This window comes from Anabrus simplex, chromosome 7 (genome assembly GCF_040414725.1).
Source record: "Anabrus simplex isolate iqAnaSimp1 chromosome 7, ASM4041472v1, whole genome shotgun sequence".
Classification (NCBI taxonomy): Eukaryota; Metazoa; Arthropoda; class Insecta; order Orthoptera; family Tettigoniidae; genus Anabrus; species Anabrus simplex.
In genome coordinates this window covers 158017989-158030480 of record NC_090271.1, presented here as the reverse complement: position 1 = coordinate 158030480, position 12492 = coordinate 158017989, and the positions used below count along the sequence as shown (strand labels likewise).

The 12492-nt window shown below is 43.4% G+C and overlaps 1 protein-coding gene across 2 annotated transcripts in view; it reads right to left on the bottom strand.

The window, feature by feature from the left end:
- Positions 1-12166, bottom strand: part of LOC136877391 (protein BTG1) — a 40315-nt gene extending 28149 nt beyond the window's left edge. Inside the window, exons 1-3 of one of the 2 annotated variants that reach the window (XM_067151395.2) lie at positions 12087-12166; positions 11211-11808; positions 594-708 (exon numbers count right to left, since the gene is read on the bottom strand). In XM_067151395.2, coding sequence (XP_067007496.1) covers positions 594-708; positions 11211-11521 — 426 coding nt within the window. In that variant the 5' untranslated portion in view covers positions 11522-11808; positions 12087-12166. Of the gene's footprint in view, positions 1-593; positions 709-11210; positions 11809-12049 lie in introns of both variants that reach the window. The other variant, XM_067151396.2, reaches the window with a different exon arrangement.
- Between the last annotated feature and the right edge of the window lie 326 nt (positions 12167-12492).

Sequence of the window (12492 nt, the reverse complement as noted above, 5' to 3'; positions counted from 1 at the left end):
AAATGACAGCCGAATTGGAGAGGTATTTTGCAGGCCTGGAGGAATCTCATTTTCGAGATGGGATGAAGGCACTGGAACATCGCTGGACCAAATGCATTAGTCTACAGGGAGACTATGTTGAAAAATAAAAGCAGTTCCACCGAGGTAAGATACTTAATTCTAGTACATTCCAAGAACTTTTCAAAGCACCTACGTACACTATCTCTAAAAAAAAAAAAAAAAAAAGTACTTCATATCTTTGCTTACAAATAGAATACAAGGTGAAAAGTATTACAGTGAAGTTCAGATTTATATATATAGATCCATAAATTCTCAGTTTCTCTAACATACAATTTTAAAAAAGTAAACTCGTATCCTCATCTCCAGGTGGTGCAGCTCTTTTCAGGCACACCCCCAATGGAGGTGAGTTGCATGTGCCATTTCAACCACATACCAACCCTCCTGCCAGTCTTAAATTTCTGGCAGTTCTGGGAATTGAACTCAGGCACCCAAGGACGGCAGCTAGTAACACTAACTGTTACACTACGGAGGTGGATTACATACAATAATTGTAACCAAGGGACAATTACAAAAAAGTGCAAAGGTATACATACCTGTGATTTTGACTCCACATTACTGGCCTCAGTCTTCTCCGCCTTATCACTGCTTGCATTTTCCTTGCCATTGAATGACGCCAAAGTACAAAAGGAACCACGATGTTCACCAAATCTAAAACAGAACACAATTCTATAACTCTACCGCAGAATACACAGTTGAACAAGAGTTACATGTACAATGGTGAAAAATGAAATTTCAGCACTGGGAAGGAGTTGTGCTAGGTATTGAAATTCGAGAGGCGTGTTTACAAATCTGAAAGATGACTGTGGTAGTGATTATTGTTTTACGAGCAAGTACAACCAGGCAACCATTCTCTAGTAATACTAAAAGGGAGGGAAAATACTGAAGGGGTTTGGCACTTCAAAAAATGAAGGTATCGGCCAAATAAAGACTAGGGCTATGAAGGGCGTGAAAATTAAATACTTCGCAGGCCGCCACATGGAATACTGTCGGGATCGGATAAGAAGAAGAGGTGGCCAAGCGAGGTTGGATAGGATAGCTGAAAGTGAGGAGCCTGACAAGTAAATGGAAGCAATGTTAAGACTCAGTTCCCCATGGTCGTCAACCTATACTACCATGTCAAGAGCCCCGTTCTGTAGCCTCTTACAACAGGCACGGCATACTCTGGATGTATTCTAGCACCCCTAGCCACAGGGGGGTGAAAGATGACTATTCAAATTTGCGCACTAGTCAACGAAGAGTGGTGCTAGTAGCGGCACTGTGACCTTGCAAAGTGTTGTATGTCCTCCGCTCTCTTCGCTCAGCGCCAGCCAGCCGCACGCACGCAAGCGTGGATCATTCGAGACTCGACGCGCAGTCTTCAGTGCGCGTGTCTGTTACGTCGTGTGCAGTATATAAGGAGCTCCCTGTCTGTCACTCAGGAGGATTCTCCCCAGTGTCCTGCTCCAGAATACACTGAACGTCGAACACGGAGGCTACTCCTCTTAAAAATGTGTCTCGACCAGGTGGACGGAATTCTGGTAGTATGAGGTTTCACCTCAGGTCACTACTCCACTTTCCCGTTCCTTCATCCATGTCGAGCCCCGATGTTGTATGCCACACATCCCCAAGCTCACTCAAGCTCCGACACACACATTAGATTCTCTAATTGTGAATATAGCTTTCATTTAGTACAAGCTTATGAACTCAGACACTTCAAGTTAGAAGGAACTCTCTTAGCTAATCTATGCTAGTGCAAATGATAGTTTTCAACTATCACGAACTATATCTTTCCCAAGAACTATCTTTTCAAGATAGCAGCGAGTGTAAATACATTCAGAGTGTACATAGTGTATAGAAACAGAAACTCTCTCAAGATTAATCATCTACTTTGCTTCAAGACAATTTTATGTTTTATTCCTGTACATACTGTAGAATTCTGTGTGAAGCAAATAAATAAGTTGTGTTCTTGTAAACCTTATCTTGTTTACAACACAACTCATTGGCAACGAGGTAAAAAAAATAAAATAAAAAAACTACGTGCCATCTGCCACCAACACATTGGCAACGAAGTCAAACAGTGGTCAATGTGTCGCCCACTCATTCGAAACGAGGTACAAAACTGATTCCATTCTGTCGTCAACTCATTCGCGACAGGGCAACAAACTCTTACAGGATATCGTCCACTCATTGGCACAGTGACACTATACTCCATAACTATCACCACTCCACATTGGAACCTGTACGGCCTCTACCAGCAGTTAGCCTTTTCTACGGTGCAACTATTACCCTCCTTCAAACTACGGACAGTCAGCCAACATTCCAAGGCTCTCTCTCGCTCGCAGCATCTGTTCGGCACGCTTCAGCTTGCTTCCTCTCTCACACACTCCCAGCTGTTCCGGTGAAGGTCTCGCCTACAGCCAGCTCAGTACACGCTGCTAGACAAGTTCTTTTCTCTCACGCATCTCAACATGGCTACAGCCGAGCAGCTAGCTGCCGTATTGCAAGCTCTACAGCAGCAACAACAGCAATTCATGCAGCAACAACAAGCGGCATTGCTCACAGCTATGCAAACTCTTTCTGTTTCTACACAGCCCTCAGCAATTCCTCCGTTCTCTGCTTTTGATCCGGCTAAGGAAGAATGGTCAGTCTATTTCGCCCGCCTACAGCAACATTTCATATGCCATTCTGTCACGGATGACAAGCGCCAACGTGCACTATTTCTCAGTTCGGTTGGCAATGCTACGTGCGAATTACTACAAAAATTAAGTCCAGAGGAGCAACTCTCTGAAGTGCCGTTCGCACAGCTCTTGGCCCGTATCACTGAACACTATGCTAAAGCCCCGCACATAGTGGCCGTTCGCTACAAATTTTTTCAGAGCAGGAAGCAACTGCATCAGACTCGTGCTGAATGGATAGCGGAATTGCGAGGTCTAGCTAAACCCTGCCAGTTTATATGTTCCAAGGACGGTTGTGGTACGCCCTATACAGATTCCCTCATTCGGGATATGGTCATTCTGCATACTCCTGAGGACAAAGTTCGTTTTGACGCTGTCAAGAAGAGTAACCCTTCTTTAGAAGACATCCAGCGTATTGCTACGGTATAGGAACTTACTACCAAGACTGCGGCAGAAATAGCTTCTAAACACGAAGTCGCTCAAGTCTCTACTCCTGCCCGCCAGTCCTCTGCTACCTTGAACCGCGCAGCCAAGTCGCTCTCTGCCAAGCATTCTCGCCCGGTTCCCTCTCGTTCTTCTCCAAGGAAGCCCACTTCTAAGAGCAAGTCGCAACTCCTGCCTTCCTGCAGAGGATGTTTCAAACATCATGAACGTCGCGCCTGTCGTTTTTTCAAAGCCACTTGTGAATGATGTAATAAAGTAGGACACATCAAGACTGTATGTCAGAGTTCGCTCCGCCCTGCTAAGACTCCTGCAGCGCGCCCGAAGCATATACAGCCCCGACAGGACATGGAAGTTGATCAGATAAATCTTATTCTTCCCACCAAGAATTCTCACAAGATCATCGTTCCTCTATCATTCTCTGATCGCTCTGTCGAATTTCAGTTAAGACACTGGATCATCTGTCTCTATCATTAACCTGGCTACATATCACGACTTAGGTTCACCTTCATGCTCTCCAGCTGACATCCAGCTTGTTACATTTAACAAACGGAAGATTGACATTAAAGGCCAAATCACGCTTCCCGCCAGTTATAAAGGAATTCAGAAGGTCTTTCCACTACTCGTAGTCAACAACTACACCACATCGAACATTATGGGCATGGATCTCTTTAATTTATTCGGCTTCCAGAATCATGACAACATCTACGTAGTATCTACGTTGCAACCTACTTCTGATATTACGGCTCTCCTCGAGCAGTTTCCTGAAGTCTTCGACACTACGCTCGGAACCGCCAAAAACTATACAGCTCACATACAGCTGAAATCAGGAGCTAAGCCGCGCTTTTTCAAAGCACGTCCAGTACCCCTGGCACTTCAAGACCAGGTCACTAAGGAGTTAGAAAGATGGGTAGAAGCTGGAATAGTGGTACCAGTCAATTCCAGTCAATGGGCCACTCCACTAGTTGTAATCAAGAAACCTGATGGCAATGTACGACTTTGTGGTGATTATAATACCAATATAATGGTCCGTTATTGGACATTATAAATTTACTCATTCAGGACAAATATTTTAGGTTCCCTATGGGAATCAACATCTACATCATTTGTGGTGATTTCCGATCTACGATCAACGCACAAATCAACACAGATATATTTCCAATTCCCCATCCAGAGGACTTATTCCGTCGTCTAGCTGGTGGACAATTCTTCTCTAGAGTGGATCTTAAAGAAGCCTATCTACAGCTACTTTTAGACGAAGAATCCAAGCAATTTCTCACACTCAACACTCCTATCGGACTGCTCCAGCGTCTCCCGTTCGGCGTCTCTTCCTCAGCTGCTATTTTTCAGCGCTATTTAGCTCAACTCACCGCCTCCATTCCCGGTTGTGCTAACTACATTGATGATATTATTGTGACCGGCGCAGATCATCAAGAACATCTCCATAATCTGCGCCTCCTTCTCACGAAGTTGAAAGACAATGGCCTACGAGAGAATCTCGCTAAATGCACTTTCTTTCAGCCGCAAGTTCACTATCTGGGATACATCCTCGATAAAAACGGCATTCAACCTAGTGAACGGAATGTCTCGGCGATTGTAAACATGCCTGTACCACAGAACATCACGCAGCTCCAATCCTTCCTAGGCAAAGCGAACTACTATAACAAGTTCATTCCCCGCTTCGCTTCAGTTGCAGCTCCATTAAACGCCTTACGCAAAAAAGGTGTTAAATTTCAGTGGTCTCCGCAATGCCAACAGGCCTGGCAAACGATCAACAAAGCCCTTGTTCAAGCTGTTAAACTCACTCATTTTCAGCCTGGCAAGCTCATCACGCTAGCTACTGACGCATCAGATAACGGCGTCGGCGCCGTTCTCTCCCAGAAGGATCGTCACGGACAAGAACGCCCCATCGCCTTTGCTTCGAAAACACTTAATGAGCATCAACGTCGGTACTCCCAGATAGAAAAAGAAGCTTTAGCAATCATCTTTGGTATTCACCGTTTCAATGAATATCTCTATGGCAACCATTTCCTGATCATTACTGATCACAAGCCTCTAGTACACTTATTCCATCCTGGTAATAAGATCCCTGAGCATTCCCTCAGAAAGCTTCAAAGATGGTCCATGTTCCTTTCTGATTATTCCTATCAGATCGCCTATCGTGCCACATCCCAGCATTGTAATGCTGATGACCTCTCTCGCTTACCAGTCGGTTATGATACCGCCTTTGATTCTCAAGAATCCAAATGTCTTCAGTTAGACATAGAACTCGAAGACACCGTATCCACCTTTCCTATTGACGCTACCTGCCTTACTAAAGCTACGGATAAGGACAGTACACTTGCTACGGTACGTACTTACATCCACAATGGTTGGCCCCTTCAGAACAAACTTTCGGCCCACCTTGCGCCTTATCATCGTATTCAGCATCGTCTTACGACTCGTGCCGGAGTTATACTCCTCGAAACCGGTACCACCTTCCGAGTAGTTACCCCACCTAGTCTACAGACACAAGTTCTCGACTTGTTACACCAAAGTCATTGGGGTATATCCCGCACTAAGCAACTGGCACGTCAACACTGCTACTGGCCTGGTATTGATGCCGCCATCGAAAAGCTCATCCGCCATTGTGAACAATGTCAAATTAATCAGAACGCCCCGTCTTCTGATCTAGCTTCATGGCCTCCTGCTACATCTCCATGGGAACGAGTTCACATCGATTTCGCAGGTCCTTTCCTCAATTCCATGTGGCTCATCGTCATAGATTCTCTATCGAACTTTCCCTATGTAGTGGATATGCATTCGACTACTACTACAGAAGCTACCATTCATGCTCTTCAGAAAATATTTACAACTGAAGGCTTACCTCAAGTCCTAATTTCTGACAATGGACCGCAATTTACAGCTACTGCTTTTAAGAACTTCTGTACATATAATGGCATTCGCCATATCCTAGCACCGCCTTTTCACCCTCAATCTAATGGTGAAGCTGAACGCTTTATACAAACTTTTAAGAAAAGTATGAAAAAAGCTATCTCTTCAGGCTTAACTAAAGACCAAGCATTGTTACAACTCTTAAGCAACTACAGAACTCTGCCCGGCGATGATAATGTCACTCCCGCACAAAAGCTCCATGGACGACCTCACAGAACTTTACTTTCTGTGTTGCAGCCTCTTCCGGCCTAGCCTAAGACCTCGCCAACAAAGTTCACCCTCCACGACAGGGTCTACAAAGGACATTCAAGTCAAACCCGCTCTGGTTACCTGGTGTCATTCGCAGATCTTTGGGCCATCGTCTCTACGAGATTCGGACTGCTGAGAAACACATTTGCCGCCACCAGGACCAGATACGCCTGCGCTACCGTCCATATCCGGCTATTGATTCTCTTGTTAAGCCAGATAAATCTATTGCTGAACGAGCTTTAGACTATTTAATAACCATGGGTTCCTTTCAGGACGATGCAGCGTCACTCCGCCCAGTCACAGCTCCGGACAATACAACAGCGACGTCAGTAGCTCCTGCCCAGCATCGTAGCCGCCGCCAGCGCCGTATCGGCATATTTAGGAGGGGAGGGTGTTGTATGTCCTCCGCTCTCTTCGCTCAGCGCCAGCCAGCCGAACGCACGCAAGCGTGGATCATTCGAGACTCGACGCGCAGTCTTCAGTGCGCGTGTCTGTTACGTCGTGTGCAGTATATAAGGAGCTCCCTGTCTGTCACTCAGGAGGATTCTCCCCAGTGTCCTGCTCCAGAATACACTGAACGTCGAACACGGAGGCTACTCCTCTTAAAAATGTGTCTCGACCAGGTGGACGGAATTCTGGTAGTATGAGGTTTCACCTCAGGTCACTACTCCACTTTCCCGTTCCTTCATCCATGTCGAGCCCCGATGTTGTATGCCACACATCCCCAAGCTCACTCAAGCTCCGACACACACATTAGATTCTCTAATTGTGAATATAGCTTTCATTTAGTACAAGCTTATGAACTCAGACACTTCAAGTTAGAAGGAACTCTCTTAGCTAATCTATGCTAGTGCAAATGATAGTTTTCAACTATCACGAACTAAATCTTTCCCAAGAACTTTTTCAAGATAGCAGCGAGTGTAAATACATTCAGAGTGTACATAGTGTATAGAAACAGAAACTCTCTCAAGATTAATCATCTACTTTGCTTCAAGACAATTTTATGTTTTATTCCTGTACATACTGTAGAATTCTGTGTGAAGCAAATAAATAAGTTGTGTTCTTGTAAACCTTATCTTGTTTACAACACAAAGCAAGTTTGTTTTAAATACATACTGAGCGTTAGTCATCTCACAAAACTGTACAAAATTAAGTTGATATCCTCCTAGTCAATACTTTAATATTTTACGTCCAATCAGATGAAACTTTACACGTTTCGACCCGGCAAAGGACCATCTTCAGTAAGACATACAGTATATGATGAATTAAAAATATCAGACAAAAAAATTAATTCATCATACAGTGTGATTCAGCAGCCCCTTCCAATATCGTTTGCTGCAGCCAACTAAGGTGCACATGGTTATAGGGGTGCTATTCCCCTGCAGGTGTACTGTATGGTACTAATGTTCAGTAAGCACATTTTGCCCACGATTCCGAACCCTAGCGAAATGTTATATTATCCGTTTGCAAAACATGACACCTGGAAATACTGTAGCAATATTCTTTTACCATGTAACTATGTTAATGTGTCGTGCCTCATGACCGGGTGTAACGAAGAGGGGAATCAATGCATAAAACTAGGCAACAGTGCAGTAATTAATGTCTTAAACACCGAACCAGGTGGCGTATGTACTCTGCTCTTGTGGTACTACCAGTATGTTTCCAGCAATGTAGCGTAGCGGTTGTGGTTAGGTGTTCGCCTAGCAATTGATGGAATGTGCCAGCGGCAGTTCGAATCCTCCATCGTTCAAATGTGTTTGCATCGATATGATGTTTGAATATGTAAACATGCCCACGTTTACCACATTCAAACAGTAGAATGACGCTGTTATTCAAGTTGTGCCCTGCTCATACTCCCTCTGGTTAGGGCCTGAATGTACTGTAATCTCTGCTGTCATTCGGCATGTTTTCCACAGAGGAGTACGTTGACATGCTCCTCATTTATGGGGAAGCAAGACAAAAAAAATGCGAGGCATTCTTAAGAAGATAAATACTTTGCAATATCACCTAAGCGTTGTAATACAGCTGAAGATGTTCCAAATGGAATTAAACATGTACTGTATATGATTGATTGATTTGCTTATTGCAAATATAAGTATCAAAAAGGTGGAAATTTACTGTTATTGATTCATTGTAAATAGGATTTGATACTGGAAATGAAGCTGATTTCTTGCAATATGTCTTATACGTCGAGAAACGTGGCCGATAATTACGCAGTCGGACCCATTACACCTAGAATAATTATCATCAAAGAAACTTTGAAGGTACTAATATTGAATGCAGCTGATAACCTCAAGGTTCTGCCGCTAAGAACTCCTATCACCACCACCATCACAATTACTCACATACCTTCATTTAGTTTATAGATGTACCATGCAGTTATGCACGTTAATAATTATTGTTTTACAGGGCCTAACATCTGGGTTATCAGCCACTATTATGCATAAGAGCAAACAAAACAACCTAATATCTAGGTTATCAGCCACTATCATATATGAATAAGCACACACACCACAAGTTATTCAACACTTCAAAATGCTCAGACTATATCAAACTGTAACCGAGTTAATGAAGCCTAATGAGATGTACCATTCACAAAACTATCCTTACAAATGTAAAAATTTACAATATGATGTAAAACAGGAAGCGATGTAGGCTATAGCTCAGCAAAACAGCCAGTCAATAAATGTATGATACAATGCAGGAAACAAATATTTACATGTAAGTCATACACCATTCTTCTCCAGAAATGTTGTGAAAACGTGAAAACTGCACGTCTTGAAAATATGGCGATGATGGGACAGGAATGGCCTAGGAATTGGAAGGAAGCGGCCGTGGCCTTAATGTACAGCCCCAGCATTTGCCTGGTGTGAAAATGCGGAAACCATGGAAAACCATCTTCAGGGCTGCCGACAGAGGGGTTTGAACCCACTATCTCCCGGATGCGAGCTCACAGCTGCGCGCTCCTAACTGCACGGCCACCTCGCCCGGTGTTTTTAGGGTCTAGGATTGGGGTAGGTGCCCCAGGTTTTCCAACAAGGTACCATTCCGGCATTTTCCTGGAAAGAGTGTGGGAAAACCTGGGGAAACCACTCTCAGGATGGCCACTGTCAGGACCGGGATTACCGGGCGAGTTGGCCGAGCGGTTAGGGGCGCAGTGCTGTGAGCTCGCATCCGAGAGATAGTGGGTTCGAATCCCACTGTCGGCAGCCCTGAAGATGGTTTTCTGTGGTTTCCCATTAAGGCCACAGCCGCCTCCTTCCAACTCCTAGGCCTTTCCTCTCCGGCAGGTCGGAGAAAATGGTGTACTCTCTCTCCTAAGGGGAAAGCACTTTTAAATAGAAATTCGGCCTACAAAGTGTCCCTTTTTTTCTTCCGAATGCCGGAATAGAGTAGCTCCCATGTTCATGGTGACGCCACCTGTTCTCAATGTTTTGGGTGTGGACGGAAACCCCACCACCCGGCATTTGACGCCTCATAGCCCTATTAACTCTTCCGCTCCTCCGAGAGTCAATAAACTGCAGGAAATGGTTTACTCTGAGGTGAACAAATCCCTCATCCTCTAAGCAATCGTATGCTTTCCAACAGTCTGAAATGATAATAGATCCAGGTAAAATCCACTCCTGAATTTCCGCTAACAGGGTCTGTTTGTCCCTTCTTTCCACAGGAACAACAAAAAAATTATTGAAATTGTCCCTTTCTACTCCCTCGAACAGCCACTGGCCTGTAATATTCCTTCCCCTGTGATATTTAGATTTACCAAATTTACTTTCGTCAATTTAGACGATCACTCCCACCCCTCCTATTCTCTTTTTGTTCCTGTCCACCCAGGCCACACACACCTCACAGCAGAAGCTCGTCCAGTCAACAATAGTCTGCTTCGCAACACCAAGCTCCAATTGCAGAAGAGGGGTTTGCGGCTTGCTTAACAGACACCACAAAACAGAAAGTAGCCCTATTTGGTGTAAGGAAAGGCGTGATTTTTCGAAGAAAGTGTTCTTCCTCGCACTCACGTTCCACGTGTACTTCACCCTTCCTACGCGCCGATTACACCAGAAAATAACTTTATTCCTCACTACACTTAATTTCGTGAACCCCTCCACACTTCTCACAGTTCCTCTCTCTCGTTATCAACCCGTGCCGTTGATAAACGTCCAAAAGCTCGTCTAAATTCTGCTCCAAACGATTAAATGAAGTAATTTTCAGCTCGCAACCTCCGCACAAAGCCATAGCAATACAACAAATTTTGCAGGCATATACTACATCAAATTTCATGGGCTTGGTGGATTTGGATATTTCCTTAACAGTTGGCAACAGTTCGCAGATAGCTCGCAGATCGTAAAGGACGCTCCTATCGGCAACCCCGTGAACTAAAAATAAAAGAGCATCACCGGCCGCCGATCTTTTGTGTACAGCAAGTGGACTGAGTGGAGTGCCTAGTCTAGGGCTATGCCAGGATTGCAATATAACAAAGTGCAAAAATAGACTAACTGAATATAGCAAGGAATAATTTATACACATATGCTGACTTGAGTGCACCTTCCTCATTTATTTACTTAGGCTATATTTGGGATACTCATGACACAAACCCTGCATCAAGCTCTCTGAAGAAGGCACATGTACATTATAACCTGTTACAGCTCTGGAGCCAAACATTTTCATAAAACAACCCCAATCATCAATGTTTAAAGAACACAATCAGATCATTTTTAAATTTAAATTGATAAAATTTACATATTACCACATGCAAGCATAGAACTAAATTTAAAGGATAGGCCTTTATAATTAATTGAAGAGTTCATGTTAACTTTAAACACTACCTAAGCAATGTCAAAGTGAATGTAACCAAAAGACTGCAAAAAAAATCCATACCTGCAACATACTTCATTTGGATCAACCCAAAGTGTGAGCTCCATAGGCAAATTTAAATCCTCATACTTCAATCCACATGCCACAGCAGCACGTTCTAGTGTTGGATCACGCCGGTCTGTACCATTAACTCTTATGCAGCGATAAGCTTGTCCTTTGAAGGGCTGGTCTGGAAACCAATGGTTCTCAAATCGTTCCATAAGTAATGCAGATAAATGCTTCTGGAAGTCCTGGAGTTGGTCTTGGTTAAAGTTTTCGCTTTTCTCGATCAGGCGGACTAAAAAGAGCACCGCTGCCGAAATTTCGTCTAACATTACTAGAAATATTAGTAACACAAGGAAAGTCAACAGGCAACACTGACAGTGTGACACACATAAGTGTTATGAGGGAACTCAGTGCAAGGCTATGTACAGTGTACTCAGCCCTACAATGACGTGATTAATTCACAATCTGAACTTAACCCCTTTGATGATTAAAAAAACCTAAACTATTAACACAAATATCTATAAACGGAAGTTCATACAAACTAAAATTGTACGTAGCCTACTTTCGTTTGTTGAAGTGCAACTATAAACAATCTTCGAGCAATGACGTTCGATATCTGAAAAAAAGCCAAAAAAAAAATGCTTACAACATAGATCATGAACTAAAAGTAAATATGCCGCTATATATTGCTAAACTAAATAACTTTCAATTCCCTTGAAGTACTACACCAAGTGCCACCTCACTCGTGGTATTAGGTTCACAATATGATATCCTTTGTCCACTTACTAGTATGGCACTTGCTGAAATACTCTCTGGACATAATTAGCAAAATCACGAGGTTCAATTTAACAATTTACCCTTAATTGATAAACAATATTGCAGCAACGTACTCACATAAAGACAACTCACTACCAGGACGAAGTTGGAAATGCAACGTGAAAGGCGAGACAAATGACGACTAAATTGCCTTTCTAGGAAGAGCCAACCAATAAGCAAAGGCCTTGTATTTCGCTGCGGCAAACACGTGCTTTGTGTTTTTCACATGACGTCATATCGGAGATCCTCGAAGTGAAAAGGGCATTGGCCGTAATTATTTTATGATCAGATGACGTTATCGTACTTTCCACTTGGCGGGCATTTAACAATGATATCGGAAATTGGAGAACTAATATTCTGAGTCAGGGACTTTGCGAAAAAATTACCAACGAAGACATCCATCAGCAAATTGTTTTGCCAAGCTTTTCTTTTTTATCTCTTTACAACAATCGTTTCGCTGTTAGAGAATAACTTTTAAAATTTT